Source organism: Sphaerodactylus townsendi, linkage group LG05 (genome assembly GCF_021028975.2).
Source record: "Sphaerodactylus townsendi isolate TG3544 linkage group LG05, MPM_Stown_v2.3, whole genome shotgun sequence".
NCBI lineage: Eukaryota > Metazoa > Chordata > Lepidosauria > Squamata > Sphaerodactylidae > Sphaerodactylus > Sphaerodactylus townsendi.
In genome coordinates, this window is record NC_059429.1 from 95,817,238 (window position 1) to 95,831,488 (window position 14,251).

At 42.6% G+C, this 14,251-nt stretch overlaps 1 protein-coding gene across 6 annotated transcripts in view; it reads right to left on the minus strand.

Moving 5' to 3' along the window:
* Window positions 1-14,251, minus strand: part of TRIM33 (tripartite motif containing 33) — a 90,137-nt gene that overhangs the window by 41,690 nt on the left and 34,196 nt on the right. For all 6 annotated transcript variants that reach the window (XM_048499028.1, XM_048499032.1, XM_048499031.1 and 3 more), the window contains exons 2-7: window positions 12,236-12,354; window positions 11,959-12,106; window positions 8,598-8,730; window positions 4,887-5,003; window positions 3,595-3,709; window positions 1,333-1,479 (exon numbers count right to left, since the gene is read on the minus strand). In XM_048499028.1, coding sequence (XP_048354985.1) covers window positions 1,333-1,479; window positions 3,595-3,709; window positions 4,887-5,003; window positions 8,598-8,730; window positions 11,959-12,106; window positions 12,236-12,354 — 779 coding nt within the window. The remainder of the gene's footprint in view (window positions 1-1,332; window positions 1,480-3,594; window positions 3,710-4,886; window positions 5,004-8,597; window positions 8,731-11,958; window positions 12,107-12,235; window positions 12,355-14,251) is intronic.

Sequence of the window (14,251 nt, forward strand, 5' to 3'; positions counted from 1 at the left end):
TCATATGTATAAGGGCACACGTGGGCTCAGCACTTTTCCATTATCCCTTTTTCAACAACAAGCTCAAGACTGCCAAAACGCCGACACTGGAGCTTGCAGGACTTGTGGACAAAAAGTTATGCAGACTGGGGGAAAAGGTTGCAGAGAAGAAGGTGGAAGAGGAGTCTGGATTTATACCCTACCTTTCTCTCCTATAAGGAGACTCCAGGCAGCTTACAAACACCTTTCCCTTCCTCTCCCCACAATAGACACCTTGTGAGGTAGGTGGGGCTAAGCGAGTTCTGAAGAACTGCGACGAAGTCCCCCCGCAGGAATATAAAAGTGGGGAAACAAATCCAGGTTACCAAGTAAGAGTCCACCACTCATGTGGAGGAGTGGGGAATCAAACCCTGTTCTCCAAATTAGAATCCACTTTCTCTAAACCACTACACCATTCTGGAGAGTAAATCAGGCTAGAATGGCTCCTGGACCAATGGAATTTCTTGCATTCACAGAAGCACTGATGATAGAAGGATAGAGGATCTGAAGATCCTCTGAAGATGCCAGCCACAGATGCAGGTGAAACGTCAGGAGAGAATGCTGCTAGAACACAGCCATACAACCCAGAAACCACACAGGATCCCAGTGATTCCGGCCGTGAAAGCCTTCAACAATACAATATTTAATCCATGAACTGTTTGGAGACATCAACCATGTGCAATTCTACTGGCTACTAGTTTGCTTCCCAGAACTACCACCTACATCAACTCCTATATGAACATGAAAATGAATTACAGATCAAGACCCACAACATGTGCCAAAAGTGAGAATGGGGAGAGACAGATTACCACAGGATTACATTTCAAAAGCCAGAACTTCAAATGTATGGTGATATTATTTTTGGCAATGTAAATGTGTCAGGCTTTGACTTGGGTAACCCAGGCTAGCCTGATCTCCTCAGAGCTCAAAAGCTAAGCAGGGTCAATCCAGGCAGGTATTTGGATGTGAGACCTCCATTGAACACCAGGGTTGAGATGCAGAGGTAGGCAATGGCAAAATATCTTTGAATGTCTCCTGTTTTGTAAGCCCCACTGCGAGATGCCAAAAGTCAGATGTGACTTGACAGCAAAAAAAAAGGAAAAAAGAAATGTGCCATGCAAAAAGATGTCGAATTCTACTGTAACACAAACGCCAATTTCATAATCAAACATACATGGAAAATATTATTCCAAAGATTAGCAAATTTAAAGTTATCTTTTAAAAAAGGTTAGATGAAAGGAATGAGTTCCCATGTTTTCTGCATCTTACTGCATTCAAAATGTATGCTGTGTTAAGAGTCTGAATGTTGCTTACCAGTCGCTTGCTATAAAGAAGCGCAGTGCTACTGCCACTTGCAATAGCCCAATTGGTAAAGTTCATCACATGTTGCACCTGCTGTGAGAGGCCTCTGATGTCATTCTGTTGTTGTATTAGTTTCAACCGTCTCTCTTTTGTTACAGTCTGAAAAGAAAGAGCATACAATGGATAAAATTTAAAATACTCAATGTAACAATTATTAATAATGACATTTCTAGCCATATAATAAAGAGGAATTGAGGCATCAGAGTTCCTGTAATAAGTAATACATACAAACTGCTATTTAGTGAACCACATTAAAATGGTACACTAAAGTAATAAATGTATTCCTTTGTTTATTCTGAAAAAAATTACCTAAAAAAGTAAAGTTTGCAAATGTCTTTTAATAAAAATCTGAAGGCACTATCAATTACTAGATATGCTTTTTAAGATTTTAATTCAACATCTTCCATTTAAGTGCAATAATGGGATCCGAAGAGCTATTTTCAGTGTGCTCACCACCCACCACAAACTGGAAGGGAACACATAAAGCAATCCCCTCAGCCATCTCTGTTTTAAGGCATCAATCACTTCTACCCATTTGTCCTGGTCTCTAGAGAAATATTTCCTGATCTGATAATTTCCGTGTATGGCAGACAGATCCAGAATCCGTTCCTCCAGCCTGTCCACCATCTCCTGAAAGATGTTGTTTGAGGGACCATTTCCCCCTCCCAGAGGTATCTTTAAGCATCCATAATAGTGTCAGGGCAAGTATAGACTTTCCTAGCTATGACTGCCAGAGAGGTGCCTGCAGCTGGCATTGCCCATCTAAAAGCCTCCTGAAAGACATCAGGTATGGAAGCCTGCTTCCATCCCGAAGTAGAAGGGACTGGATTCTCAGATTCAGCCACCTCAGGTTGACAAAAGAGCCTTCTTCAGCAATTTCTGAAAATGTTCCAGCTGAAAAAGGAGTACAGTGGAGTAGTGATTGTCAGTGTCCGCAGTTGACCACCTTTCTTCTACATCTGGCTCTCCCACTGCTGTGGGAACAGGGGACTGTTTGCATCTCTTTGCCTGTTTTCTTAGTTGAGCTACAGTGCCTAAGAACTTCAGCCTCAAAAGGCGAGTTGCCTGCCCAAAACGATGAGGCCCTAGCCCTCGGGAACTTCCTTCTCTTCCTTGGAGGAGGCTCCTCCTCTGGCTGCGAGCTATCAGCCAGGACATTGGTAGAGACATGGCGTGGGGGGGAAGGGGGAAGTGAGGACCTGTCACTCCACTCTCTGCTCTGCTGCCAAGAGGCTGAATTCACTCTCAACCGCCAGTAGTCCATCCAATGGTTTACTAACACCTTTCCTCCACCAAGGCAGTCTGCTGCCATGTCAAGCCCCACAGTGCTTGATGGGGCAAGCCTCCTCTCGGTCCTTGTGGAAAGGCAAACAAAAACCAAAAGGCGCAGCAGCCATCTTATGTCTGCCAGAGGCTGCATGAGGAGAAAAGCAAGATGGTGGTCCCTTCTACTTCTGTTATTTATAACAGATGAGCCCCCCAAGGCCATATCTACAGCCCAGTCACTCCCTTGGGTGGAAAACTCTGGGGGAAGCAATGAATCTCCGCTGGCTGGAGGTAAGATTCTGGCAGCCTCTGTGGAACTCGATGACAATGAGGCCACTGCCACAGTCACACCAGAGGAAATCAGCATGATCCCGACGTACCTTGTCCATTCTTTGAGGAACTGGGGGATCCAGAAGCTCTGGATAACCAGTCCTTACCAGCTCCTACCGGGTGCTAGTGTTGGCATTTAATGAGTTAACCCTGATTGGCTACTGCAGCTGTATAAAAAGCCAGAGGGTGGGTGTTCGGGGGTGGGGGAGAGGAAAGGAACGAGAGAGAAGAGAGGGAGTTCTGAGAACTGAGAGGGAGGGAGCTTTGCTTCTCAGGAGGCCGGATATCTGGTTTTTTTTGGAGAAGAACCAGGAAAAGCCAGGCTGAATGTAAACCTGAGTCAAGGTCCTAGAGAAGGCAATACTTAAATCACATGGAGGGCCTGTTTGTAGGTCTCTGTAGAGAAAGCATCTAGATATGGGACAGGGAAGTCTCTGAGGTTGTGTGTTATTTTGTTAACAGAGTCAGGAGAGGGTTTCCAGGTGGAATATCCCAGAGCCTGCTCTGGAAAGCCCAGTGTGTCTATCTTTTAACACATTAAATTCCCTTTTGTTCTGACAGAACTGCACTTTAAAATAAAGTCCACAGAAGGGTTCATTCATTGGAATTTAACTGTACCTCAAGTTGTTGTAAGAGAGATTTTCCCTTTTTATTGATTTCATTAATGAGGGTAAAAATAGCGACTTTGATTTCCTGTTCTACTCGTTTGTTAGTGTCGTTTACTTCTTTTATCCTGAAAAAGAAAAATATAATATTATTGCCTAACAATGCATTTCCTATGTTATTTTCACTGAAGAAGCTAAAATTCAGTATCCTATATAATGTGGTATAATTCTGCAACCAAAAATTTTAAGAAACCCATAAAATCTACTCGTACTTTTAAAAAAGCATCTGTAATAGTAGGACTAACTTAATCCAAGAAAACGTATTTATTAAATCAAAGTGACAACTTTGCTATTTCAACTGACCAAATTGCAGGTCATCTAATTGCCTAAAGCAAGAAGCAGTTGCATCTTAATATCCTTTTATAGCAACGTGTTACTGGGGTGTCAAAACAGAATGCAGAACTCTGATTGGTACACTCATGCTTCCTCCATTTCTGCCTTTAATTTTAGGCAGCCAATGAGTCCACCTGGGAATAGAAACACATAGGATAGGACCCTGTGCCAAAGACGCTTTCATGTCCCTTCCCAAAGTGTACAGCCATGGGTATTTGTTCTCTGTGTAAGGGAATAAGGACCACTTGTTCTCAGCTGTGTTGCCATGGTCACAAAACCATTACAGGACAGGAGAAGGATAAGAAAGAAGACTCAGGGTGAGTGAAACAGGACATGTATATAGAAGATTCTCTTATATGTAGACAAGGTGAGAGTGCATGTTCTCTTTTCTCTCTCAGCAATATTTCATTGCACCTAGTCCACAGAAAAGTCAGAAAAGCAGCAGGTTACCTGCATGCAAATAAGTACCATTCAGTCCAAAGGTTCCAAACTTTGGCAAGAATGTAACTTCTTCCAGAGTTCTGAGTAAGCTGAACGAGTGCCAGCACAAAGCAGCTGCCCATGGTAGGCCAAGGCGCTAGGTGATTCCCAGTCAAATACAGTACATGGATGAGGGCATCTACTTCCAGATGGCAAATCCTTGCACACAAAACAGCAATACCCCCAGATTCTTCTACATTATGGTCTATATGCTGCACATTCCAGCTACCCATGCATTTCCAAAGAACTGGACATATTCTGTTGTCACTCACACTGTAGAACTTTGTACATCTGGTACAGCAAATTTTGCCTACTAGAAGATCAAGGTGACTGACATGTGGAGATCCAACTGCAAAGGAGGAAATCTGAGTAGCTCTGCTGACTGACTTGCCTTACAATAAATATTGTTATGGAAAACTGACCATCACCTACCTATTTTGCACCTGAGTAGCTGCGAAGTTAACATAGTTCTTCTTCTCGAGGAGTTTGGCTAATAGATTTTCAATAGCACCTTTTTGATTCTGAAACGCTTCTTCCAAAAATTGATACCTTTCCAAAGGAGAAGACAAAATACAAGGTAGCCATATTGCAGCAAGAAAATTCAATTCAAATTTATTTTTGTTAATGATAAATGGATAGCTATACAAAAATGCTACCATAGTAAGGAACACTTTTAAACCAGATTTGCTGTAAGTGACTGCCAGCAGCCCCAGAATCTCATTATCATATCTTATTTATGAAGTGCCTACCTACCAGGCACTGTACAATACTTTGTAACAAAAGTTTTCTGAATATACAGCAACTCATGATAGCAGACTGAGAGTCTCCTGTAGATAAATAAAATAGTCATTACCAAAATCTAAGCCTTTTCCATCCACATGTCTCCACAAGTTTAAAGGACAGTTCAAATGAAAGAAGACACTCATGGTTTGACATTACATATGAACATAGTGTTTGTATGTGTACATGCACAAATACATGGATGCCCTAGAATGCTGTCCTTTAATTCTGCCTTAGTGCAAGCTACAACTTGTCACTGCATACAATACAAAGCTGGTAGAATATTTTAAAAACCTGGCCAGCGCTTTGCATTTATCCTGCAGGCATTTTGCTTGTGGCATACAATTCTGGTTTGGAGAGGGATAACAAACAAGTTTGCAAGTTAATGACAAACTCCAGTTTGTACTTAAAGCAGAAGTCACTACTTAACTCTGTAAGGAGTGTGGAAGAAGGAATGCATAAACATGCAGAGTAGGCCACCTTGGCCTCATTGGAGCGTGACCAACCTTTTGGACCAAACGTGACACGACTCCAGCTTCAGTTCATAAGCTCTTTACTTGTGTCAGGTACTTAACAGCACTCCTGCAAGCTTAGGCCCTGCACCACACCAACCTCTGCCCTCTTGCTCTGCCTCACTTTTATCCCTCTCAGGAGGTTCCCTTCCTCTGGGAGCTCCCTGCTTCAGCCTCCTAGTGGCTGGCAAGCTGTGTGTCTTGTCCTGCCAGCCTGAGATTGGCTCTTCAGCCTTCCTGGCCCTCCTCCTTGAATGAAGCCTGGCTGGGGTTATGCTGGCCCCACCCCACTCTCTAAGGCTAATGAAGACTGCTGATAGCAACTTGGCCAGGGCTGTGTTCCCTGGAATGGCTGAAGCTTGCTGCTCAGGCTCTGTTGCGATTTATCTGCTGTTCCTTCTTGCTGCTAGCTTTCTGGAGGTCCCAACTCCTTGTAATAAGTACAGGGGCAGGGCTGTCAGTCGAGGGGTGCTCCAGAATCCCAGGGTGGGCATTTGTGACAAGGATGGAGGGTGGAACAGGCTGCTGGGTGCTGGCAAGCAGCCCTGTCCCTGGACAATTCATGTAGTGAGAAGCCATGGTTTCGTGTTGAGTATGAACTATCCTAAAGAACTCTGGCCACATACAAAGTCTGAAAAGTACTGATTTGCAATCATATGCAAGAACGTTATCCACACCCCCTCTTACACAGAGCCTACTGTGATTACAGGGTTGTCAGACTTCTGCATAATGAATTATGTACTGAACTACTGTCTTTTTTGCAGCAGAGATTTTGATTACACAGTTGGGAACAATGGATAGAGTTTTAAAATATTTACAGTGCAGCAAGCTTAGGAGGGTATAACTATTTAGGATTGCAGTTGACAAGACATCATCCTCTCAGACTTTTTTACAAAAATCATGAATTTGCATCTAACAGGTATGCACTGTACTCTTCAGATTCTACCAGAGATAAGAAACTAAAACACTTCAGTGAGATATCAGAAGGGCAGAAAGAACAAACAAACAAACCCTAAGTAGTAGTGAGAAAACAACAACCCTTTGACACAGATCAACGGTTTAATACAGTGTATCTCAGCTATCCACATATCCACTAGCTTTTAGACCACTGATGTTTCTGAATTTACAAAATGGTATTCTAAAATCAGTATCAGAACATCAGAATCACCACATCTGTAATGCTCTCTCCAAACAATCTTGAGTATTTAAGCTTAGAATATATCTTCACAGCATGCCCCCCAAAAGGCACAACTTAATGGTTAGAATCCAAAGACATTCCCCCAATTTCCCTTCCTTATCTGCAGCCACCCTTATCCTCTGAAGCCAATTTTAGGCAGCTACAGGTAGGGAAGAGTGGGGAAGACATGTAGTCCAAGTCAGTGTTGTCAAGTGCCTACATTATGAAACCAGCTGGTAACACAGTTTAACAGTTTTTTTTAAAAAAAGCTGTATTAATGTCAATGGGAGCACCTGCAAATGAAACTATCACTATTTTTGCCCTGTTCCTGCCTAAAGAGTATTTAAAGCAAGCAGTTCTTTAATGATATACTAAAAGTTCCCAATATGCACACTTCTATCACTAAACAACTAAAATACAGTTGTACATTACAGCAACTACTCTACTACTCAGTTGATCACCCAGTTGTCAAATATTACTGTTCAAATCTCTGCATATCCTCAGATTTTAAGATCTCCCACTCTTTAATATTTCTCCTGTCTTCAATATTATCCTCTGCAGTAATAACTTCACATTTGACAATTTTCTTATAGGCCTATGATTTGTAGGTAAGAAAAAGCATGATCACTGTATTAATTCCACAATGTATGTCTTTTGTTCATGAACAAGCAACAGAAAGCCATGGCCAATTTATATCCATTTTAAAAAACCTTAACATGTAAAGTGGCTTCCAAATATATATAACTGATCCTTTTGTGATTTTCATACCATTCTTTGTACCTATTTGTTTAAAAGGCTGTTAGAAGAACATGTTTAGTCACAAAAAGTGCTCTATCTTGGAATCTTTGCTACTTAACAATGATTCAACATTACAGCAATATATGGACTAAACTTTTATAATTAGAATTATTGCTCAAATGACAGCACTAGTGATGATTCTAGGGCTCATTCCACACATGCAGAATAATGCACTTTCAAATTGCTTTCAGTTTTCTTTGAAGCTGTGCGGAATAGCAAAATCCACTTGCAAACAGTTGTGAAAGTAGTTTGAAAATGCATTATTTTGCATGTGCGGAAGGGGCCTATGATTAACCTCAGCCTGTTTCAAAAACTTTTATTTTTATTTATTTATTTATTTATTTATTTATTTATTTATACTTTCAGCTTTTATACCGCCCTGTCCCTATCTACTGAAAGGCTATATGATAGCTCTGTCTGCTATTGTCATTTGTTGTTACCTTTACTTCTCTGTTTATCAGACCTAGGCAACCAGGAGCACTGGAAGTGCAATAATCTATTGTAAAATACCTCATTGTTAGAGCAGAAACATTTCAGTCAAGTAACTGGTTAATTCATTTAAAGAAACGCTATCAGAGGTAATATTAGGCCACATAACAGGAGGGAATGATTGTAAGATCACGTATCATCAAAAATAGTTTTCCTTCCATTTATTTATATGTCGGTTAATTTAATAATCAACTGGAACTTATGTTTAAGATTTGTTTAATTAGGAGATAGTGCTACTCGTTTTAATTCATCACTTAACCTCCACTAGAGTCAACACTTGGGAAAAGCCCATCATAATACCTTTGAGTCGTTTCGACTGGCAGAGTAGAGAAACAAAAATTCATCTGCTCAGAGAAAGGAAAGAATGGAAGACCAGAATATTTATACCTATGCTCTTTGTGTTCCAACAGCTGGCAGTCTCGGCAAGTCAACCTGTCGCAGGTTTCACAAAACAGCTTTAACTGCTCTTGTTTGTGGATAGGACAAAACACAGGACGTTGACCAGATGCTCCAACGGCCTCTGCATTAAGGGGAAAAGACTTAGTTGAATCAAAATTGCTACAATAAAGTAAAAAGATCAAGAAAGACCAACATGATGAGAAGGTTCCCACTGCAGAGGAACATTCACCCAGGTAGAAGAAACTGAAGTTCTTTGGTCCACTCTTTACATCCCTTTTCCCCTTTTTGGCAGTCCAGCAATTTATCCTTACAAAAACTCCTCTCCTCCTCTCCTTGACACTGCCCCCATTGTTGCCCTTCAATTACAGGTCTCCCCACCACTACCCAGCCCGAAGGACTGGTGGTAGAGATTCCTCATTACTAAATTCTGACAGTTCTAGACGCTGCCCATTCTGTCCTGCTTGTCATCCTTTAAAACTCATTCTAACAAAACTGCACACTCCCATTTATCTCTCAAGCGCTGCTTGACCCTGTCTCCCTTTTAGCTTTCACCTCATATCTAGCTTGTCATCTTCCTGAACCTACCTCACTTCTTGATCTGACAATCTATTTTAACTAGCTGCTTGCCTTCTCCTTCCCAAAACTGTTTCTTTGGGCCAATGCCTCAGGTATTTTGACTTTTCTACATCAACAACTGTTCTGACCATTCATACTGTCTCTTTTAATGAGATCCCTAGCCACAATGCCTTAGCTCAGGGGTGGCCAAACTTGCCTAATGTAAGAGCTGCATAAAATAAACTTCAGATGTTTCAGAGCCACAAGTCATGAACAATTACTACACAGGATTTTATTGTTACATGCACATTTTGATACAAACCTTTTATATAAATATTAAGATTATTCATGTATATAATTTTATTAACATTAAATGAGAGAATCATTCTAGAAAGGAAAATAAGGTTAGTCTGTTACAACCAAAATAAACAGGATTCTTGCTCCAATCACTGGCAGAAGTGGACTTGAATTCACAAAAATCCAACCTTGATTGTTTAAATATGACACCAGCCATCTAAATCTAGCTTTGGCATTTGCAGTACAAAGCAATCCCAGGATATAAGCTCAAGCACCAATCTCCCAACTCAGATTACTGTTTGGGGAAAGATTGGGAAGGGGAATTAAACAAAACAAAAAGAGAGAGAGGCCACCTCTGCCCATTTCAATACGGAATGTTTTCATGGAATAAAAGTGAATTTGGATACTGTTCAGCTGTGGCAAAATGGTCTTTCCACCACCACTCCAGAAATTGTGGATTTCATCCTCCATACTACTGAGTTTCCAAAATAATAAGAGATGCATTATTAAGTGATTCAACCTAAGTGTTAAACCCGTTTTAAGACCTGCTGACTTCCATGGGAGATGGATGGAATAATATGATTTCCTAAATTAAACTAAACAAAAATGCTCCTACCCCCAAACAGTTTGAACATTCTTCAGAAGAGATAGAAAGTTGTCAGCAGTGTCAGCACAGACAGAATGTGTCAGTTAAAAGGAAGGGATGGGAAAATGAGGTAAAACTACTGCTTAACAGTGGCGTATCTGCCGGGCGCCACTCTTCTGGTCACGTTGGGGGGGGGGGGAGCAAAATCGGCCTTCCACGTGATCAGGAAGTCCTGCTGTCTTGTCGTTTTTGCACGCCTCGACCCATCCAAGGCAGGCACGCAAAAAACAATGAAGCAGCAGTGGGGGTGGAGCCTGAAGCATCCAAGCATCCTCAACCCCACACTGGACTCCCCCCTCCCTTCCTCCCCCCCTGCCGGCTCGGCTCCCAGCCTGCAGTCTCTTCTGACCTCCCCACTGGGCAGGCCAGAAGAGACTGCAGTCCCAGCCTCGGAGACTTTCTTTTATAAGCACTGAGGCCAGGGGTGGGGCTTGGGGAGCAGGAAGGAGTGGGACTTCCTGCTCCCCAAGCCCCACCCCCTGCCTCAGTGCTTATAAAAGAAGGTCTCCAAGGCCAGGACTGCAATCTCTTCTGGCCTGCCTGGAGGGGAGGTCAGAAGAGACTGCAGGCTGCTGGCCAGGAGCCCAGCCGGCAGGGGGAGTCTGTGGGGGCGGGAGGTGGGCACCCTAGACCTTGCCCATGTCCATGGTCACATGGGCGGGGTTGAGGGCAGTGGGGGTGTAGCCTGAGGCGCGCAGCTAGGGTGGCTGGGGGCAGAGCCTGGGGGCGTCCTGGAGACAATTTGTCTCCGGGGACCATTTACCCCTGGTACGCTTCTGCTGCTTAAGTCCCTGAGAACACAGATAAGCTTGGAAGGGGGGGGGGGGTTAAGGTGAGATACTAAACTGTTGTGTTCACATCTGCTGCAGATGGAGATGGACTGTGTTGTTAAGTAGCCATGGAGCAGGCTGAGCTGCAGCCTCTATGTAATGGGTGAATCTACAGGCAGCAGAGCTGAGTGCAGGCTTAGCCAATGCCTGCAATCAGCAGTTCCCCACTGCCTTGGAAAAATGCTACCTAAATGTTTCCTGCTGTGCACATTCTTGCCTCTGGGCAGGCGTTTTTCCAAGGGTCTTGAACACTTCTGCCTCCGACTACTGTGCTCAGGCTGTTGCTGCCCCTTCCCTGTCTCACAGCAAAATGTGGCAGTGCAGCCAGAGGCAAAGACTCACAGGGTAGGAGAGAGAGAGACCTGCTCCACCTCCAGTTTCCCCAGCCACAAGCTGTACAATATATGGCAAAGAGCCACATGTGGCTCACGAGCCACAGTTTGGTCACCCTTATTCTAGCTCCTGGTGGTACATTTGTATAGTGGCTCTCACAAAAGTATTGTCCTCTCTTCTCTCTCTTGCCTACTTTACTCAGTTTTCACTTATCCTAGTCCATAACTCACTTATTTGTCTTGCTCTATACTCAGTATCTCTGCTTGTGCTCCCAACCTGCAAAATAGTTCATTTTGCCCACTATTTATTTAAATATTTATTTCCTGTGCCCTCCATCTCCTCTTCTTTCCCTTTACCATTTTGCTAAGCGCCATTACACTGCACTGATCCACACTAGCTCTAGAAATCCTCAGTGTTTCTCTGCCACCTCGATTTCCTACAACGTTGCTTCTGCCTGTATCTCTAAACATGAGATCAGCACAAACAGAATAAGATATGCAATTACAGTCATTTCTGAAATGATGCACTCAGTTCTCTGGCTATATCAGAAAGCAAACCAAGTGCTTGCAGAGTTATTTACCAAAGTGTAGAATTGACTTAGTGGCATCAACTTTAAACATATAAAGTAATCTGGTTATAACACTGCTGAAACAGATAGTAACTTCAAAGTTAGCAGCAGAAATTTTACCTGAAGAAACGTCTTCCTTCTTTCTAATCATGTGATCCTTAGTAAATTTTACTCGCTGATGGGCTTCTATGCACGTTTTGCACAGCCATTCTCCACATTCTAAACAGAAACCAACAGCACTGGAATTATCTTCACAGCTGGTACACACCTGAAAGCAAGAAACAATCATTACAAATACTTATTTTCAAATGCCATAACACTAACATGGGACATCAGTCTATAGATTACTAAAATCCATGATCTACACAAAGTACGCACCAAGAAAAGTAAGTCATACCTGTTCGGATTTCTCATCAGAGCTGCTTGGTACTTCAGATGTGTCTTTCACAAAGTAATTATCTACCAAATCTATTTGTCTGCATTCCTGGCGACAGATCGGACACCTGATCACACCAACTGCAACCAAAAAAGGAAACTGCTTATACTTCTCCAGATTGTCAACTTCATTTTTAAATGACTCAAGTTGAAGCATCATGTACGTTATGTAAACAGTACCTGTGTCACCTAAATCTTTAGCAATGTCAGACAAACAGCATTATTGTTTTATTAGGAGTACTTTCAACTCCCAAAACTAGAAAAACATATTATAATTTTCTCTGAGCAACAATATTTGTGCTATATGGGTAGGCTTCTTTCCAGTTTTACAATGATCTATAAGCTTTTAGAAAGGTCAGGACTTTTTTTTGGAGGTTTTCAGAAACAAAGCAAGCTACAGACCCAAAAATAAGGAAAACTCCATACCAAATCAAAAAACAAATCACTGTCACAGATTTTGCAGAACTGTTGCACAATGATTATACAGGCTGAAATAAATCCATACCAAAATTTAAAATAAATTATTCCACTGGAGGAAGAACGGTCCATTGGTTACTCACTGTGAAGGACCATGAAAGCCTCTGAAGGGGGATTTTGAAAGTCCATCCCTGCAGACCCTGTTGCATTGCTTAAATTTGAAGTATCTTGCCTGGATCCAGAGGATGAGGCAGCCTCCATGTGAAGTTTGTGGTGATTTGTATTTGGGCACTCTGCAGCTCTGGGAAAGCTGGAGGCGCCAGGGGAGGAGCTGCCATGATTGGCAGCGCCCTGGGAATGCGCGAAACTCTCTCCGCAGGGAACGACAGGAGGAGGGATTGAAGACTGTTGCACGCCATGGGAAGGCGCCAAGTTTCTCGAGTCAGCCTGGCTAACTGTCAAGCCGCCCTGAATAGGAATGCCTTGGGAAGGTGTCTGGCTCGATCTCCCTGCTTGGGAACCTATCATGCCCTCGGAAGTTGCCAGGCTTGGCTGTGGCACTCCGCGCTGCTTTTTTCTTTTTTGTGCTGTTGTGACGTTTTGGGGCCGTTTGCCTTTAGAAATGTCCTGATGCGGTGCTGATGGCTCCCCCAGAGATGGGGGAAGAAGGCTGGCTGTCCTAGGATCTGTGTTTTTGCCGGAGGCAGCCCTTGTTCCCTTGGATAAGGAACAGGCATACTGGTCCCTTGTGGGAGAAAAGCGTCTAACTGCCATTTTCCCAACATCCAAAAGGTGGGAAAGGACAAACTCTCTTGTGAGATAGAGAAAATAGAAAACACTGTCTACCTGCTCTAACCCAATGGGGAGAGGAGGAGAAGAGTAGTAAAGACAGGAAAAAAAGAGGATAGAGATCAGAAACAGATCACTGACCACAGGAGCGTGAGTTCCAATCTGCTCTCCCTGCTGAGGCAGGAAAAATACTGGCAGTTGGACTCCTGCAGGAAGTGACATTAAAAAGTTTCCTGCCTCTTGCTGAAGGACGGAGAAACATCCCATCCAAGATGTCCTCTGCCTCCAGGAGTATACCTTTCTAAAAGTTTGTGCTTATTCTTATTGCTATAAAGTGAGATATACTCTACCTACAACAGCCACTGAGACTATTCTGAAGCTCAAATTTGCTTTCAAAAATATAAAGGGAAATACAACAAGATAAGTACAAATGCAGAAATATATCTGGTGGTTAAATGTTAAGAAACATCTAAACAAATGATGCTTGTTTTAAACTGTTGCACAGAAACAGATTTTAAAACTGTGTTTAAGTACAGAAACATTTTGCCCAAAGTAGAGTTTGTCCAGGTTCTCATAGAAAGTCATACAGCTGTACATGAAGCATTTATTAATTGCAAAGTCCAGCGGTTGTTAAAATTTCTAAACTTTAATAAATTCTTATTTCCACACTGCTTAGTTCCCTGAGGAATGGGGCAAATGAGAGAAACATTCCCAGTGTGCAATGCGCTCAGTGTACTGGAAAGTGTTGCCTTCCCAGGTGATCCCATTTTAC